Source organism: Agrilus planipennis, unplaced genomic scaffold (genome assembly GCF_000699045.2).
Source record: "Agrilus planipennis isolate EAB-ADULT unplaced genomic scaffold, Apla_2.0 scaffold131, whole genome shotgun sequence".
In the NCBI taxonomy this organism is placed as follows: domain Eukaryota; kingdom Metazoa; phylum Arthropoda; class Insecta; order Coleoptera; family Buprestidae; genus Agrilus; species Agrilus planipennis.
Window position 1 is genome coordinate 415659 of NW_020439549.1, and position 13952 is coordinate 429610.

At 32.7% G+C, this 13952-nt stretch overlaps 2 protein-coding genes across 3 annotated transcripts in view; both read right to left on the reverse strand.

The window, feature by feature from the left end:
• Positions 1-5923: 5923 nt before the first annotated feature.
• LOC108738340 (putative inorganic phosphate cotransporter) lies at positions 5924-9912 on the reverse strand. Its single transcript, XM_025979357.1, has 4 exons — positions 9627-9912; positions 9418-9550; positions 6086-6241; positions 5924-6006 (listed from the first exon to the last, which is right to left on the reverse strand). The coding sequence occupies exons 1-4, from the start codon at positions 9810-9812 to the stop codon at positions 5924-5926; spliced, it is 558 nt and encodes a 185-aa protein (XP_025835142.1). The 5' UTR covers positions 9813-9912.
• Positions 9913-13548: 3636 nt separating this feature from the next.
• LOC112905926 overlaps positions 13549-13952 on the reverse strand; it is a 5691-nt gene continuing 5287 nt past the window's right edge. For both annotated transcript variants that reach the window (XR_003232094.1, XM_025979356.1), the window contains exon 3: positions 13549-13898. Coding sequence is in view for 1 of the 2 variants with exons in the window: in XM_025979356.1 (XP_025835141.1) it covers positions 13878-13898 (21 nt within the window). In the remaining variant the exon portion in view is untranslated. The remainder of the gene's footprint in view (positions 13899-13952) is intronic.

The window sequence follows — 13952 nt, forward strand, 5'->3', positions numbered from 1 at the left end:
CGAAAAGGTTAGAAAAACATCAAAAATGAAAAAAGGCGCCTTCTCATTGTAAATAATAACAATAAACCGAAGGACTGTACATTTTTCGCAAATGCGGGGTTTCCATACATGTGAAAAAATTTTCATTAATAGAAAATAATGTTTAATACCTTAAAGTGTGAGACAAAACAAAAGAAAAACATTAAAAAGTTCGGTGTATCACTTAAAGTTATTAATTACTATAATAATTAATTAAAGCAAATGAAAGTAAAATTTGTATTAATTGTTCACAGCAAATGTTTCACCATATTATTGGTTTCTTCAGGTGAAGATATTCTGATTACAATTGTTACAAAATAGTTCTCCATTATTAAATTTCAATTTGTCTTCTAAAAGTTAATGTCTTACGTTATCTCTCCCCTTCGTTGTTTCCACCCCATACGATTTGGAAACTTTTAGTATTTATGCTAATTTTGTAACAATTTTATTCTTTACCTGAAGAAGCCAATATTATGGTGAAACAATTGTTTATATATATTTTTGAAACTTTACATTGGTTTGCTTTAATTGATTATGGAGTTTCAACAAGTAAAGCCTTCTACCATTAATTACAATAATTAAAGTGCAAAGTAAGGCAGAGTGGAGTCACTAGACCCGGATTTTGTTCAAATCAGCGTAAGGTCCATTCAAAAAATAAATAAGAAAAGAGTTATTCTCAAATCAGTCGTTTATTTATTTAACCGCATATTGAGATCAAAAAACTTTAGCAAATCCGTTGTTTACTATACTAAATTTATCTTATAATAAAAAAAGTCAACCCAACGGGGTCACTTGAGCCAATGGGTTTTACAAATCTTTGCACATTAAAACATGGGGACAAAAACATAATAAAATTTCTGAAATTCCTCATGGAAACCAAAAAAAAACTTAAATAAACTTCTAATTAAAACAAAGTAAGTTAATTAATTTAATTACTGCTTTTAGCCGCTTTACGGATGCTTGTACTATTGATGACATTATTTATAGCTCGTTTTATCAAATATTATTTATTGATATTAACACGTTCCGTTTTTCTTTTGTAAGTTCGCATCCTAAAATGAAAAGAACATTAATGTAAAAATATTCAAGTGTAGCGTGACTAGATATTAAGGGTCACTTGAAAATTGCTCATTCGACTCCAAGTGTTTTGGCTCAAATGGCCCCTTCCCTGAATTATATTTAATATGTTAAATAATTATGTTATGCTAGCTTAGAAATTCGAAAAAGTTGGTTAAAGGTGTCTATTTGGAGCGCGGCGCTGTACGGGTGCGAAATATAGACGGTGGGCGCGGCGGAAAAGAAGACGTTAGAAGAGGATGTCGTGGATAGAGAAGGTTAGAAATGAAGAAGACTCTATGGAAGTCAATAAAAATAGGCGAGATAGGTTGGTAGGACACCTTCTCAGGCTTGAAGGTCTAGTCAGAGACATATTAGAGGCAGAAACACGAGTTAAGTGGAGTAGAGGTAGATTTATTGTTAGATTAGATTATGCACCGCGTACGTGATATACAACAGGTGAGTCACTAGATTCCGCGGCTCAACCGACCCCGCTCTGCCCTACTAATTAAAATAATAACTTCGTCAAAACAACAAAAACAAAAATTACCTAAGTATGCGGTCACAAACTTGCTTCTTTCATTTGGAGGAATCCATTGTGCAGTCATATTGTGCATAGATGGCCAGGCAAAACCCTTCACAAAATAAATTTTGTACATTTTAGATACTGCATTATAAATTAAAAAGAATAAATAATCTACTTAAGAAGATGGAGTGTTTTTACATTTATTATATACTACTTCTCCTGCCGATGAAATTAAATCTGTAAATAGTATGTAAAAGAACAGAAAATACTGTTTAATAATTATCTACTCATCTAAATTTTTTATGCTACAGAATTGTTTTCTAATAATTTATGCCAACAATGGTAAAAAATATTAATAATTGAATTTTATTGCATATACCATATAAACTGTTATCGGAAGCAGACATGGTTCAAGTAATACCCTTCTCATGATATTGTGATGATCACATATTAATGTGTTCTTCAAAAGGTAAACTAAAATATTGTTTATTGTAAACAAAAATAAAGAATGCTAAAAACCATAAATCAAAGGTTATCTAAAAAAATACATGAATGTAATCTTTCGCGTTAAGTCTTATTCAGTATTGCTGTTGACAATTAGAACTTATTTAGCTTCTTTTTGCGAAATGGACATTAACCTGTTTATTGTAAAATGGACAATATATAAAATTTAGTGACAAATACGACTGATTTGTGAGGAATTATTAAATTCAGCAATAATCGATTATCGAAAAATAAGCGATTAATCGAAATAATCGGAGAAGGTATAGGAACATTTGGCATTTATTATTGCTCTTAGATGAAGCATAACAACACAAAAATTAGTGATGCGCAATTACAGAATAATCTTACACTCGAAGTAATTGACAATCGATCAAAAAAGTAATCCAATGAATACCCGATTGCAGTAGTAGCGAGTAAACAGCAGTATATATTTTTGAAACTTAAAGAAATTGTCGTTGTTTTTTTTTAAATGTTATTTATAAATCATAAATATATCAAGTATAATACGTGCTAGCATTACAAATTACTTTTAACAATCCGAACCATAAAATTTTTGTTGAAACTAAGATAAATTTATAATAATAATAGAGTTACAGAAGCACTGTTCATGACACATTTTATTATTCAGCAAATCTTAGGAATGTATAGTAGTAACCTCAAAATGAAAGGAAAATCTATTTTATATAATTAATTTCAAAACAAATCGAACCAGCTGGATTATTGCCAACGATATTTTAATGAAATCCACCTGAACTTTTTCATCTTCATCATGATAAAGTCTATTTTGACCTTTGTCACTCTTAATACCTGTTTCTGCTTCTAATAATAGTCTTTCATGTCTAAGAAGGTGTTCTACCAATCCATCTCCCCTTTTATTTATTGAACTGATGCTTTTCTGATTCGGGCTTAAAGACATACTTCGGTTGGGGTTGCTTCCTAACGTTTCGCTAGCACTAGTAACGAACTTCTTCAGAGATCCTTTCATCTCCGATGCTGGATGTGGATCGAAACGTTAGGAAGTAACTCCAACCTATCACGAAAGCGTCAGTTCGCCTACTGGCCGCGAAAGCCCTTATCGATTTGTCTTTTTCTTATTGACTTCCTACATGTAATTATCAATTCAAAAACTTACACATATAATTCCTTGAATGATCCTTAAAATGATAACGTAGTGTACGCCTAAGTAACAGCTCACAGGAATTAGAAAACAGCATAAGATTCCAATGAAATTTGAAAGGCCAAAAACTAGTTTAGTTCCATATTTTGCAGCAAGTATGCCACCGGGTATTTGGGTTAGCCAATGTAACCAGAAAAATGCCCCCAAGACTCTGCCCTGTTCGTGTTCGTTCCATGTAAATGTATCGTCTTTTGTAGTAAGAACTGCTTTTGTGTGTTCAACATCGGGAATATTCTTTAAAAATATAAATTGATAAGAAGGAGGGTATACACTTGATTTGACTATTTGTGATTTTGTTGAGAAATAATTTAAAAATATTATCATAAATTAAACAATTTAGAGGGATGCACACAGCCTAACTTATCAGAGGGGTCATACAAACATCTTTTTCTTCTTCTTGTTCAATCTGATTTTAATCTCTATCAAACGTCCCTTTGAGGTTTTATCTAATTGTAATTTGATAATTCCCATTAAAATTATACCTACTTTCTGAGTAACTAAACTATCGCTGAGGTTGTGTCCATCGATGGAACGTTGTGTAAGTGCTTCATAAGGTCGGAAGGTTGTAAACGTATTTTTGTGTTCCGATGGACTGAAAATGCTAATATTTCTTAAACATTCGCTGTCTGGATTTATTCCTGATTTCGTTTTCGACTTTACCATTGATACAATGGCTATATTCAGGTTTATCCTTATCATATAATTTACTGCAAAACCTATGAATACTAGGTGCCAAAGAATATCTCTTTGAGAAAAGAACTCTTTCCCTAAAAAAAGATGTAGAGAAAGAAACAAGCTTTAATAATCTTTATAAGTATTTGTTAACAAAACGAATATTTGCGATAATAAATCTTTGTGTGACAGTTTGGAAAAATTCTTATGTATAAAATGATTGACGATTTTTTTATTAAAAGAAGACAATGGTACACCTGAATGTTGTTGCATGATTAGATAATAATCCAAAAGAAATTGAGTAAATTCAATACTCAAAAATAAGAGAACAAATAGAGAATAAAATAATTCGAAGTGGTCTATAATCTGCCGAAACTGCCAGACGCAGATCGCGATTTCGATCTTTCTGGATCTCATCAGCGCGTCGCAGACAGCCCGACAGAACATCGACCAACTTTTACCTGCTGTCTTAACAGTGCGTTTTAGAAAATACCACAAACGGCGCGGTAAACGCCATCTGTAGTACGATGCTACATTTTAGGATTACATATGCTCCAACAAGGTCCACTTGTGTGGATATCTACTTGCTGAAACGAATCCCGGGGTAGCTAACCTCGACGTGATAGGCACGTTACCGTAATCGAGTAAAATAATTCGAAGTGGTCTGTATTCTGTCAAAACTGCCAGACGCGGATCGCGATTTCGACCTTTTTGGATCTCATCAGCGCGTCGCAGACAGCAGACCTTGTTGGAGCATACGTAATCCTAAAATGTAGCATCGTACTACAAATGGCGTTTACCGCGCCATTTGCGGTATTTTCTAAAACAAATAGATAATTTGCAATAAACCTCAAAGAAAAATTGCTTTTCGATTGAAATCAATTTGAAAATTAAGATTATCTTGTATGAAGACAAAAATGATTTGCCGAGATTTGGACATCTCCAACCATTTGATACTTACTCACATAATAATTTATCTTTCATTGTTTATTTCCTGAATGCATTGATTCCCTAACATTTGTTCTGGTGACTGCTTCGTTTTATGAACTAGATAACTTTTATCTTGGCGTTTTAAAATAGAATATACATAGGTATACGAAGTTTTATCACACGTTCCATATACACATAAGATAATGATATATATATTAACCATATCAAGTTGTAAGATCAGATGATAAATTCAACAAGATAAATATGTACATTAGATTTCAAAAATGCGTTGCAAATTCGGAGGTCAATAATTTGATATATTGCATACGAATGAATCATTAAGAGCAGGTCGGTTTAATTTGAGCGAAAGTCGTAATAAATTTTGTATTGAATGCTATTACCAATTGCAAAAAACATTTGGGTGTTTCATTCCTACCAGCCACTAATGCTGGTGGGCGACTAGTCCCTCCGGACTGCACCGGAAGGCTCTCTTCAACCTCCTTTCAGGAATTATGGGAATGGGTGGGTGGTGGTTCGGGTGAGAAAGATGAGACGGACGAAATGAAGACAGAAGAGAATTAAAGATTATCTGTGGAGTTTCACTGGCCTGGCATTTGCCTAAGTGATCCAAAGAAATCACAGAAAAACCTGGACCAAGGCAGACGGACCCGGAATCGAACCGGCGTCCTCCTGAATGCTAAGCAATGGTCTAAACCTCTCGGCCATGCCACTGAGTGTTAATATAACTGTAATTAAGGAGTTATAATATGCATATAATACTTTTTTATTGGCTATTAAGTGCTAACTTCGCCTTCTTAAAATGACCTAGCTGGAATAAATATAATAGACAGGTATGTAAAGTAAATAAGAAAGGTACAAAATGAAAGGAAAGTTTAACAAAACATAATTATAAATGCAGTATTAACCCTCTATTACGAAACTCAAGGGATTCAGCACTTTTACCTACTGAAGACTATTGTTTAGGGTTGAACTAAATGTTTGAAGGTAGGAGGGCACTAATTCTGTATATGTATAGGTATTTAGGCATTGATAATATANACCAATAAGGGTGTAATAAATCCACTAACGGCTCCACCTGTGTTGCAAAATCCCAGCATTACACCTTAAAATAGATAAGTAAAGAAAATATTAAAATATTTTCCCAAAAATGTTAGAATTTTTGAAAGTTCTAACTTTCTTACTTGCGTAATTTGGACTAAGATCAACTAAACTTGCTAAGGGACCAGATGATACAGCACCATTAACCCCTGTGGCTAATGTAAAAAACAACACCGCCATGACTTTATCGCATCCAGAAAATGCTATTCCTAACATGCATAACCCCTGGACGGTTGTACCTAGAAAAAGTGTTCCATTAATTTTAAAATCCTGGGAATGAATTTGACTGGTGGTTAGCAAAGTAAGACCAAGATAAAGATTGTCTCAGCCTTGATATCAGTCTTGGTCTTGCTTATTCGGTCTTGGTATTAATCTTGCTCAAATATTTCTAGTCTTGGTCTTACTGATAAGTCTCATTGTTCCAAAAAAATAATATATTAAAGTTGCTTCAAATAGTTTAACTCATAAATCCATAGGAAGTAATAATTTTTCGTTTAGTCTTGCGTATTTGGTCTTGGTGTTGTATATTCAGTACTGGTTTTAGTCTTGGTCTTGTTCGTTCGATTTTGGCATTGGTCTTTCTACTATAAAAATGGTGTTGATCATAACCAAGGTCAATTTTACAATGCCGATTCCTTCCTGGGTGTAAAATGGCACTTGAGCCGAAGGAGGGGGTGCCGTACTTTCTTCCAGAGGTCCTTATATGATTTTTTACTACACCTCTGTCCCGAAAGTACCATTTATTCCAATTTAGGGACAAAAGCGCAGCATAACTTTCGAACTTACTAGGAAAGTATTTTAATACCCGGAAGTTGCAATCTGAGCCGAATGTTAGGGTGGAAACTACGTGGCGGATGGTAAAATCTTTTCTAATAAGGAGTAAATGTCATTTCTTACTCTGAAGGGATTGCTGCGCTATCGTCCCTGAAATGAAGGAACGGTAGAGATATGATAAAATGCCTTTGACCAGTTGGTCCATCTGTTTTCACTTAACTCTACAGTTAATCTCAACAATGTCTACTGATATGTATTTTGGGTAACTTCCATTCAGGAAAATTGCAATCTGGGTTGCAGCAGCAGGTAGATTATTAAATTGTAAGAAATCAAGGTACAAAAGGCTTTTTATTTTTGTGAAACCACAACCGATCCCTGCTTAAGTAGTTTGATTTTTTTACAATTATACGATTGTTCTGGGAAAGAAGTGGTAGATTATTAAAGTTTACTTACAAAAGAAAGTAGCCAACTTTCGTACATTTGTTCTGTTCATTTTATTGGAACGTAGAAGGTAGTCGGCTGACATTGAAACAATGAAGGCCCAAATAACCCGTACTAAGTGGGGCATTCCAGATAAAACCCCCGTCTAAAAATATTTTATATGTATATCGTTAATAATTAGAGTATCATACCATCAAAACAAAACGGATGTATGTAATTACCGCTCTGATATCCCAACCATGTATCAACTTGAAGTATGTTGGACCATGGGTCATAAGCGTAAATAAGCCAAAAAGACCTACCCATTGTGCCATAACGTTCAAATATAAATATTTTGACGTTAGCAGGGCTCCCCATGGAATTGGTTTCTGAAAGTAAATTTCGTTATTTGTGCCTCTTATTTGCATCTGTGTTTAGAAAACGTTTGCACATTATTAGATAAACATAAATGTTGAGCTTTTAGAAAAAGCAGTGATATTAAAACAGTAAAATCTAACCCAAAATCTCTAACCGATGGCGAGGTTGACATCTTGGGTAGAATTTTAGTTTTTCTTATTTCAATTAAAGCATTTAGTATGCAATAAATTTTTTTTATAAACTGTCTTATTAAATTTAATGCGTAGTAAAATATTATCAAGCTTTTCTTTTAAGGAATTTCAAGGTATACTTAGAAAAGTTTATTTTTTTTAAAATTTTATGTAGGTGCTGATTTTACTATTCACAACTCAGTGAGATTTAGCTTATAAGAAATGCGCGCCGATGATTTGAATAAGTTTTTCTATACCCGCCATCTAGAAATGAGTAGAAATACTAAATTAAGCTATCGGATTTTCTCGATAGTTCTAAATTTCCTACACATTGGAGTAGATGGCAGACCATTGTCTATTATGACGATTTTCTTTAAAGGATGATAGTATGGTCCAAATTGATTTTTGATAGGTCGATATTAGGTACTAATAGTTATTATTATTCCTATCAAAACATTTTTACTCTGTGCATTCTGTGTATTTCATCTATTTTGTTTTTCTTTTCTAATTAACGGCACTAATTACGATAATTTGATGCTTTTATTCTTTTGAATGATATGTAGCCAGTTTAGATATCCTAATTCATACATACGTATGCGCAAATGCGAATTTGTTTCCTTGTAATACTTTCAACCCTTAACTACTCAGTCGATCATAATGAAATTTTATACACATTGTCAAAGGAAACGAAAAGGACATAAGGTACTTTTTATCCAGAAAATGAAAAATGGGTACTGATCCCGAGGGATACAAAAATTAGTTTTTTGTAGTTGTACGGGCATATCATAAGTAAATTGTTAGGAGTTCAATTTAAATATACAGNCTCAAATATTTCTAGTCTTGGTCTTACTGATAAGTCTCATTGTTCCAAAAAAATAATATATTAAAGTTGCTTCAAATAGTTTAACTCATAAATCCATAGGAAGTAATAATTTTTCGTTTAGTCTTGCGTATTTGGTCTTGGTGTTGTATATTCAGTACTGGTTTTAGTCTTGGTCTTGTTCGTTCGATTTTGGCATTGGTCTTTCTACTATAAAAATGGTGTTGATCATAACCAAGGTCAATTTTACAATGCCGATTCCTTCCTGGGTGTAAAATGGCACTTGAGCCGAAGGAGGGGGTGCCGTACTTTCTTCCAGAGGTCCTTATATGATTTTTTACTACACCTCTGTCCCGAAAGTACCATTTATTCCAATTTAGGGACAAAAGCGCAGCATAACTTTCGAACTTACTAGGAAAGTATTTTAATACCCGGAAGTTGCAATCTGAGCCGAATGTTAGGGTGGAAACTACGTGGCGGATGGTAAAATCTTTTCTAATAAGGAGTAAATGTCATTTCTTACTCTGAAGGGATTGCTGCGCTATCGTCCCTGAAATGAAGGAACGGTAGAGATATGATAAAATGCCTTTGACCAGTTGGTCCATCTGTTTTCACTTAACTCTACAGTTAATCTCAACAATGTCTACTGATATGTATTTTGGGTAACTTCCATTCAGGAAAATTGCAATCTGGGTTGCAGCAGCAGGTAGATTATTAAATTGTAAGAAATCAAGGTACAAAAGGCTTTTTATTTTTGTGAAACCACAACCGATCCCTGCTTAAGTAGTTTGATTTTTTTACAATTATACGATTGTTCTGGGAAAGAAGTGGTAGATTATTAAAGTTTACTTACAAAAGAAAGTAGCCAACTTTCGTACATTTGTTCTGTTCATTTTATTGGAACGTAGAAGGTAGTCGGCTGACATTGAAACAATGAAGGCCCAAATAACCCGTACTAAGTGGGGCATTCCAGATAAAACCCCCGTCTAAAAATATTTTATATGTATATCGTTAATAATTAGAGTATCATACCATCAAAACAAAACGGATGTATGTAATTACCGCTCTGATATCCCAACCATGTATCAACTTGAAGTATGTTGGACCATGGGTCATAAGCGTAAATAAGCCAAAAAGACCTACCCATTGTGCCATAACGTTCAAATATAAATATTTTGACGTTAGCAGGGCTCCCCATGGAATTGGTTTCTGAAAGTAAATTTCGTTATTTGTGCCTCTTATTTGCATCTGTGTTTAGAAAACGTTTGCACATTATTAGATAAACATAAATGTTGAGCTTTTAGAAAAAGCAGTGATATTAAAACAGTAAAATCTAACCCAAAATCTCTAACCGATGGCGAGGTTGACATCTTGGGTAGAATTTTAGTTTTTCTTATTTCAATTAAAGCATTTAGTATGCAATAAATTTTTTTTATAAACTGTCTTATTAAATTTAATGCGTAGTAAAATATTATCAAGCTTTTCTTTTAAGGAATTTCAAGGTATACTTAGAAAAGTTTATTTTTTTTAAAATTTTATGTAGGTGCTGATTTTACTATTCACAACTCAGTGAGATTTAGCTTATAAGAAATGCGCGCCGATGATTTGAATAAGTTTTTCTATACCCGCCATCTAGAAATGAGTAGAAATACTAAATTAAGCTATCGGATTTTCTCGATAGTTCTAAATTTCCTACACATTGGAGTAGATGGCAGACCATTGTCTATTTTGACGATTTTCTTTAAAGGATGATAGTATGGTCCAAATTGATTTTTGATAGGTCGATATTAGGTACTAATAGTTATTATTATTCCTATCAAAACATTTTTACTCTGTGCATTCTGTGTATTTCATCTATTTTGTTTTTCTTTTCTAATTAACGGCACTAATTACGATAATTTGATGCTTTTATTCTTTTGAATGATATGTAGCCAGTTTAGATATCCTAATTCATACATACGTATGCGCAAATGCGAATTTGTTTCCTTGTAATACTTTCAACCCTTAACTACTCAGTCGATCATAATGAAATTTTATACACATTGTCAAAGGAAACGAAAAGGACATAAGGTACTTTTTATCCAGAAAATGAAAAATGGGTACTGATCCCGAGGGATACAAAAATTAGTTTTTTGTAGTTGTACGGGCATATCATAAGTAAATTGTTAGGAGTTCAATTTAAATATACGTAGAAAATTATACTCGTTATAATTTTTTTAGTCTATATTAATATCATATAGAGGATTAAACCGAATTACAACATTGTTAAGCTATAAGGGCTTTTGTTATCATTTTTTCTCATGGGATTATTATCGATTATTTATTAACTTAATAAGTATGAAACTAATAGACGTGTAATATCCAATACAAACAATTTTAATGTTATGTGTTAGGTATTTCTTGTAAAATATTAAATCATGAGAATGATATGATTCTATTCTAATACTTTATACTATTTCGTAAAAGTAAAATATTTCTAAAAGTATTTTTTTACCTTTCGGATTCGACATTTCCTTGAAGTTTAGTATTTTTCTTTATTTTGAGTGAGCACAATGTTGGTGCTGTCTCGTCAGGGCCCCATTTTAAGCACAACTAACTCAAAAGCAGATCTTGGTACTGAGAAAATGTTCATGCATAGTAAATTCAAAAACTGGGGAACAATACGCGCACATACTATCACTTTATTTGTTTATGACGTGAAAACTACTGTTTAATTTGTATGTTTGAATTGAGCTGATAAACACTGATAATTAGATGTCATTTTTCACATATTGTACGGAAATAATTGCAGCTCCAAATAAAATATAAAAAAAGCGATAATTCGATGGTCTAAAATTAAAAAACAATATTAATTAATTCTGCGGAAATTTCTCATAGGTCTTCGGATTAGTAACTTAAGCGGACAATTGTCATGTTTTTGTTTTGTACAAAAGGAAGCGTGCTTCAGAGAGATACAATAATGACTATCACATGTTTTCTTCTCTGTTGACAAATATACAACACACTTGCTATCGCTATGATTATATTGTTTCATAAATAGAGCAATAAAAAGAAAGTAAGTAATTAGCTCTCTGACAATATCATATACAATAATACGACACAAAGACCTTAGTTGCTATCATTATTGCTAGAACTCAAAGTTCCAACGCACTTATTAGCCGTTACTTGGATTAAATTAATATGAATTATGATTTTTGAGATACACCAGATAGTGTTTTTGCCGGGTACTGGATAACCGGGTATCCGTTATTAGTTCTGCAATAATCTTAACCCGAGTAAAAATAAAAAGAACTATAACACCACCGAATCGCCTCCAAATATCTGAAATGACCTAAATTACCACCGAAATAGTTCCTACAAATAAGACGAAAATTTAATTTCTATAATTATAGTCAAAATAATACCCTTTGAAACTCTAAAACAGCTCCAACCTAGCACCACATTAGAAAAGATCTGAGCCTTGCCAAAAAACATACTATAAAAGCACCAAAACAACATCACATACAAAATCATCTGAAACAGCACCAAAACGTACTGTATATAAAAATGAATATATTGANCACCCCATACGATTTGGAAACTTTTAGTATTTATGCTAATTTTGTAACAATTTTATTCTTTACCTGAAGAAGCCAATATTATGGTGAAACAATTGTTTATATATATTTTTGAAACTTTACATTGGTTTGCTTTAATTGATTATGGAGTTTCAACAAGTAAAGCCTTCTACCATTAATTACAATAATTAAAGTGCAAAGTAAGGCAGAGTGGAGTCACTAGACCCGGATTTTGTTCAAATCAGCGTAAGGTCCATTCAAAAAATAAATAAGAAAAGAGTTATTCTCAAATCAGTCGTTTATTTATTTAACCGCATATTGAGATCAAAAAACTTTAGCAAATCCGTTGTTTACTATACTAAATTTATCTTATAATAAAAAAAGTCAACCCAACGGGGTCACTTGAGCCAATGGGTTTTACAAATCTTTGCACATTAAAACATGGGGACAAAAACATAATAAAATTTCTGAAATTCCTCATGGAAACCAAAAAAAAACTTAAATAAACTTCTAATTAAAACAAAGTAAGTTAATTAATTTAATTACTGCTTTTAGCCGCTTTACGGATGCTTGTACTATTGATGACATTATTTATAGCTCGTTTTATCAAATATTATTTATTGATATTAACACGTTCCGTTTTTCTTTTGTAAGTTCGCATCCTAAAATGAAAAGAACATTAATGTAAAAATATTCAAGTGTAGCGTGACTAGATATTAAGGGTCACTTGAAAATTGCTCATTCGACTCCAAGTGTTTTGGCTCAAATGGCCCCTTCCCTGAATTATATTTAATATGTTAAATAATTATGTTATGCTAGCTTAGAAATTCGAAAAAGTTGGTTAAAGGTGTCTATTTGGAGCGCGGCGCTGTACGGGTGCGAAATATAGACGGTGGGCGCGGCGGAAAAGAAGACGTTAGAAGAGGATGTCGTGGATAGAGAAGGTTAGAAATGAAGAAGACTCTATGGAAGTCAATAAAAATAGGCGAGATAGGTTGGTAGGACACCTTCTCAGGCTTGAAGGTCTAGTCAGAGACATATTAGAGGCAGAAACACGAGTTANTATGATTTTGTTATACTTACTATTATGACTGTTTTTTTGCTATTATTGGATAAGCCAACACTAATCAGTATCCGGTGCTATTATCCGGCACCCAGCCGGAATTTAGGGAGTGCCCGGTCCGCCGGATATCGCAACCAGACCAGATACCCGTTCTATACCTACATAATTTCTACACCTTTTAATTTATAACAACACCTCATTTTTATTATCTTGACATATGTTTTACGACTTTATGGCTTGAAAAGTTACAAATTATTATTATTATTACTTTCTTGAGTTGTTAATAAGTTAAAAATTTAAATATTTAAAATATTTTATTTCCTATTTTATAAATAAAACTTTTTAAGAAAAAGATTAATTAATCCAAACATTTATTTAACGTTCAAAAACAAAAAAACAAAGAACATAAGAATGTGACTTCTCTTCCACATTATTTTGTACTCCAACACACTTGGGACATCTTCCTTAAAAGGTTTTTTAATCAATTTACTTCTCCATGAAGTGACGAAGAACTCAACAGTAACGCCAAGTGATTATTTTGTAAAATTACACCGTTTCAGTTGTTGATGATCAGGTAATTATTATTACAGATAAAAGAGTCGAAATTTATAATTTCCCCTGTAGTATTTAAATATACGTAGAAAATTATACTCGTTATAATTTTTTTAGTCTATATTAATATCACAGCAGACTTTACCAGAGCCATGACATGACCTGTAAAAACAAAATAAAAGTTAGCATGAAGGTATATGTATAGGTATTTAGGCA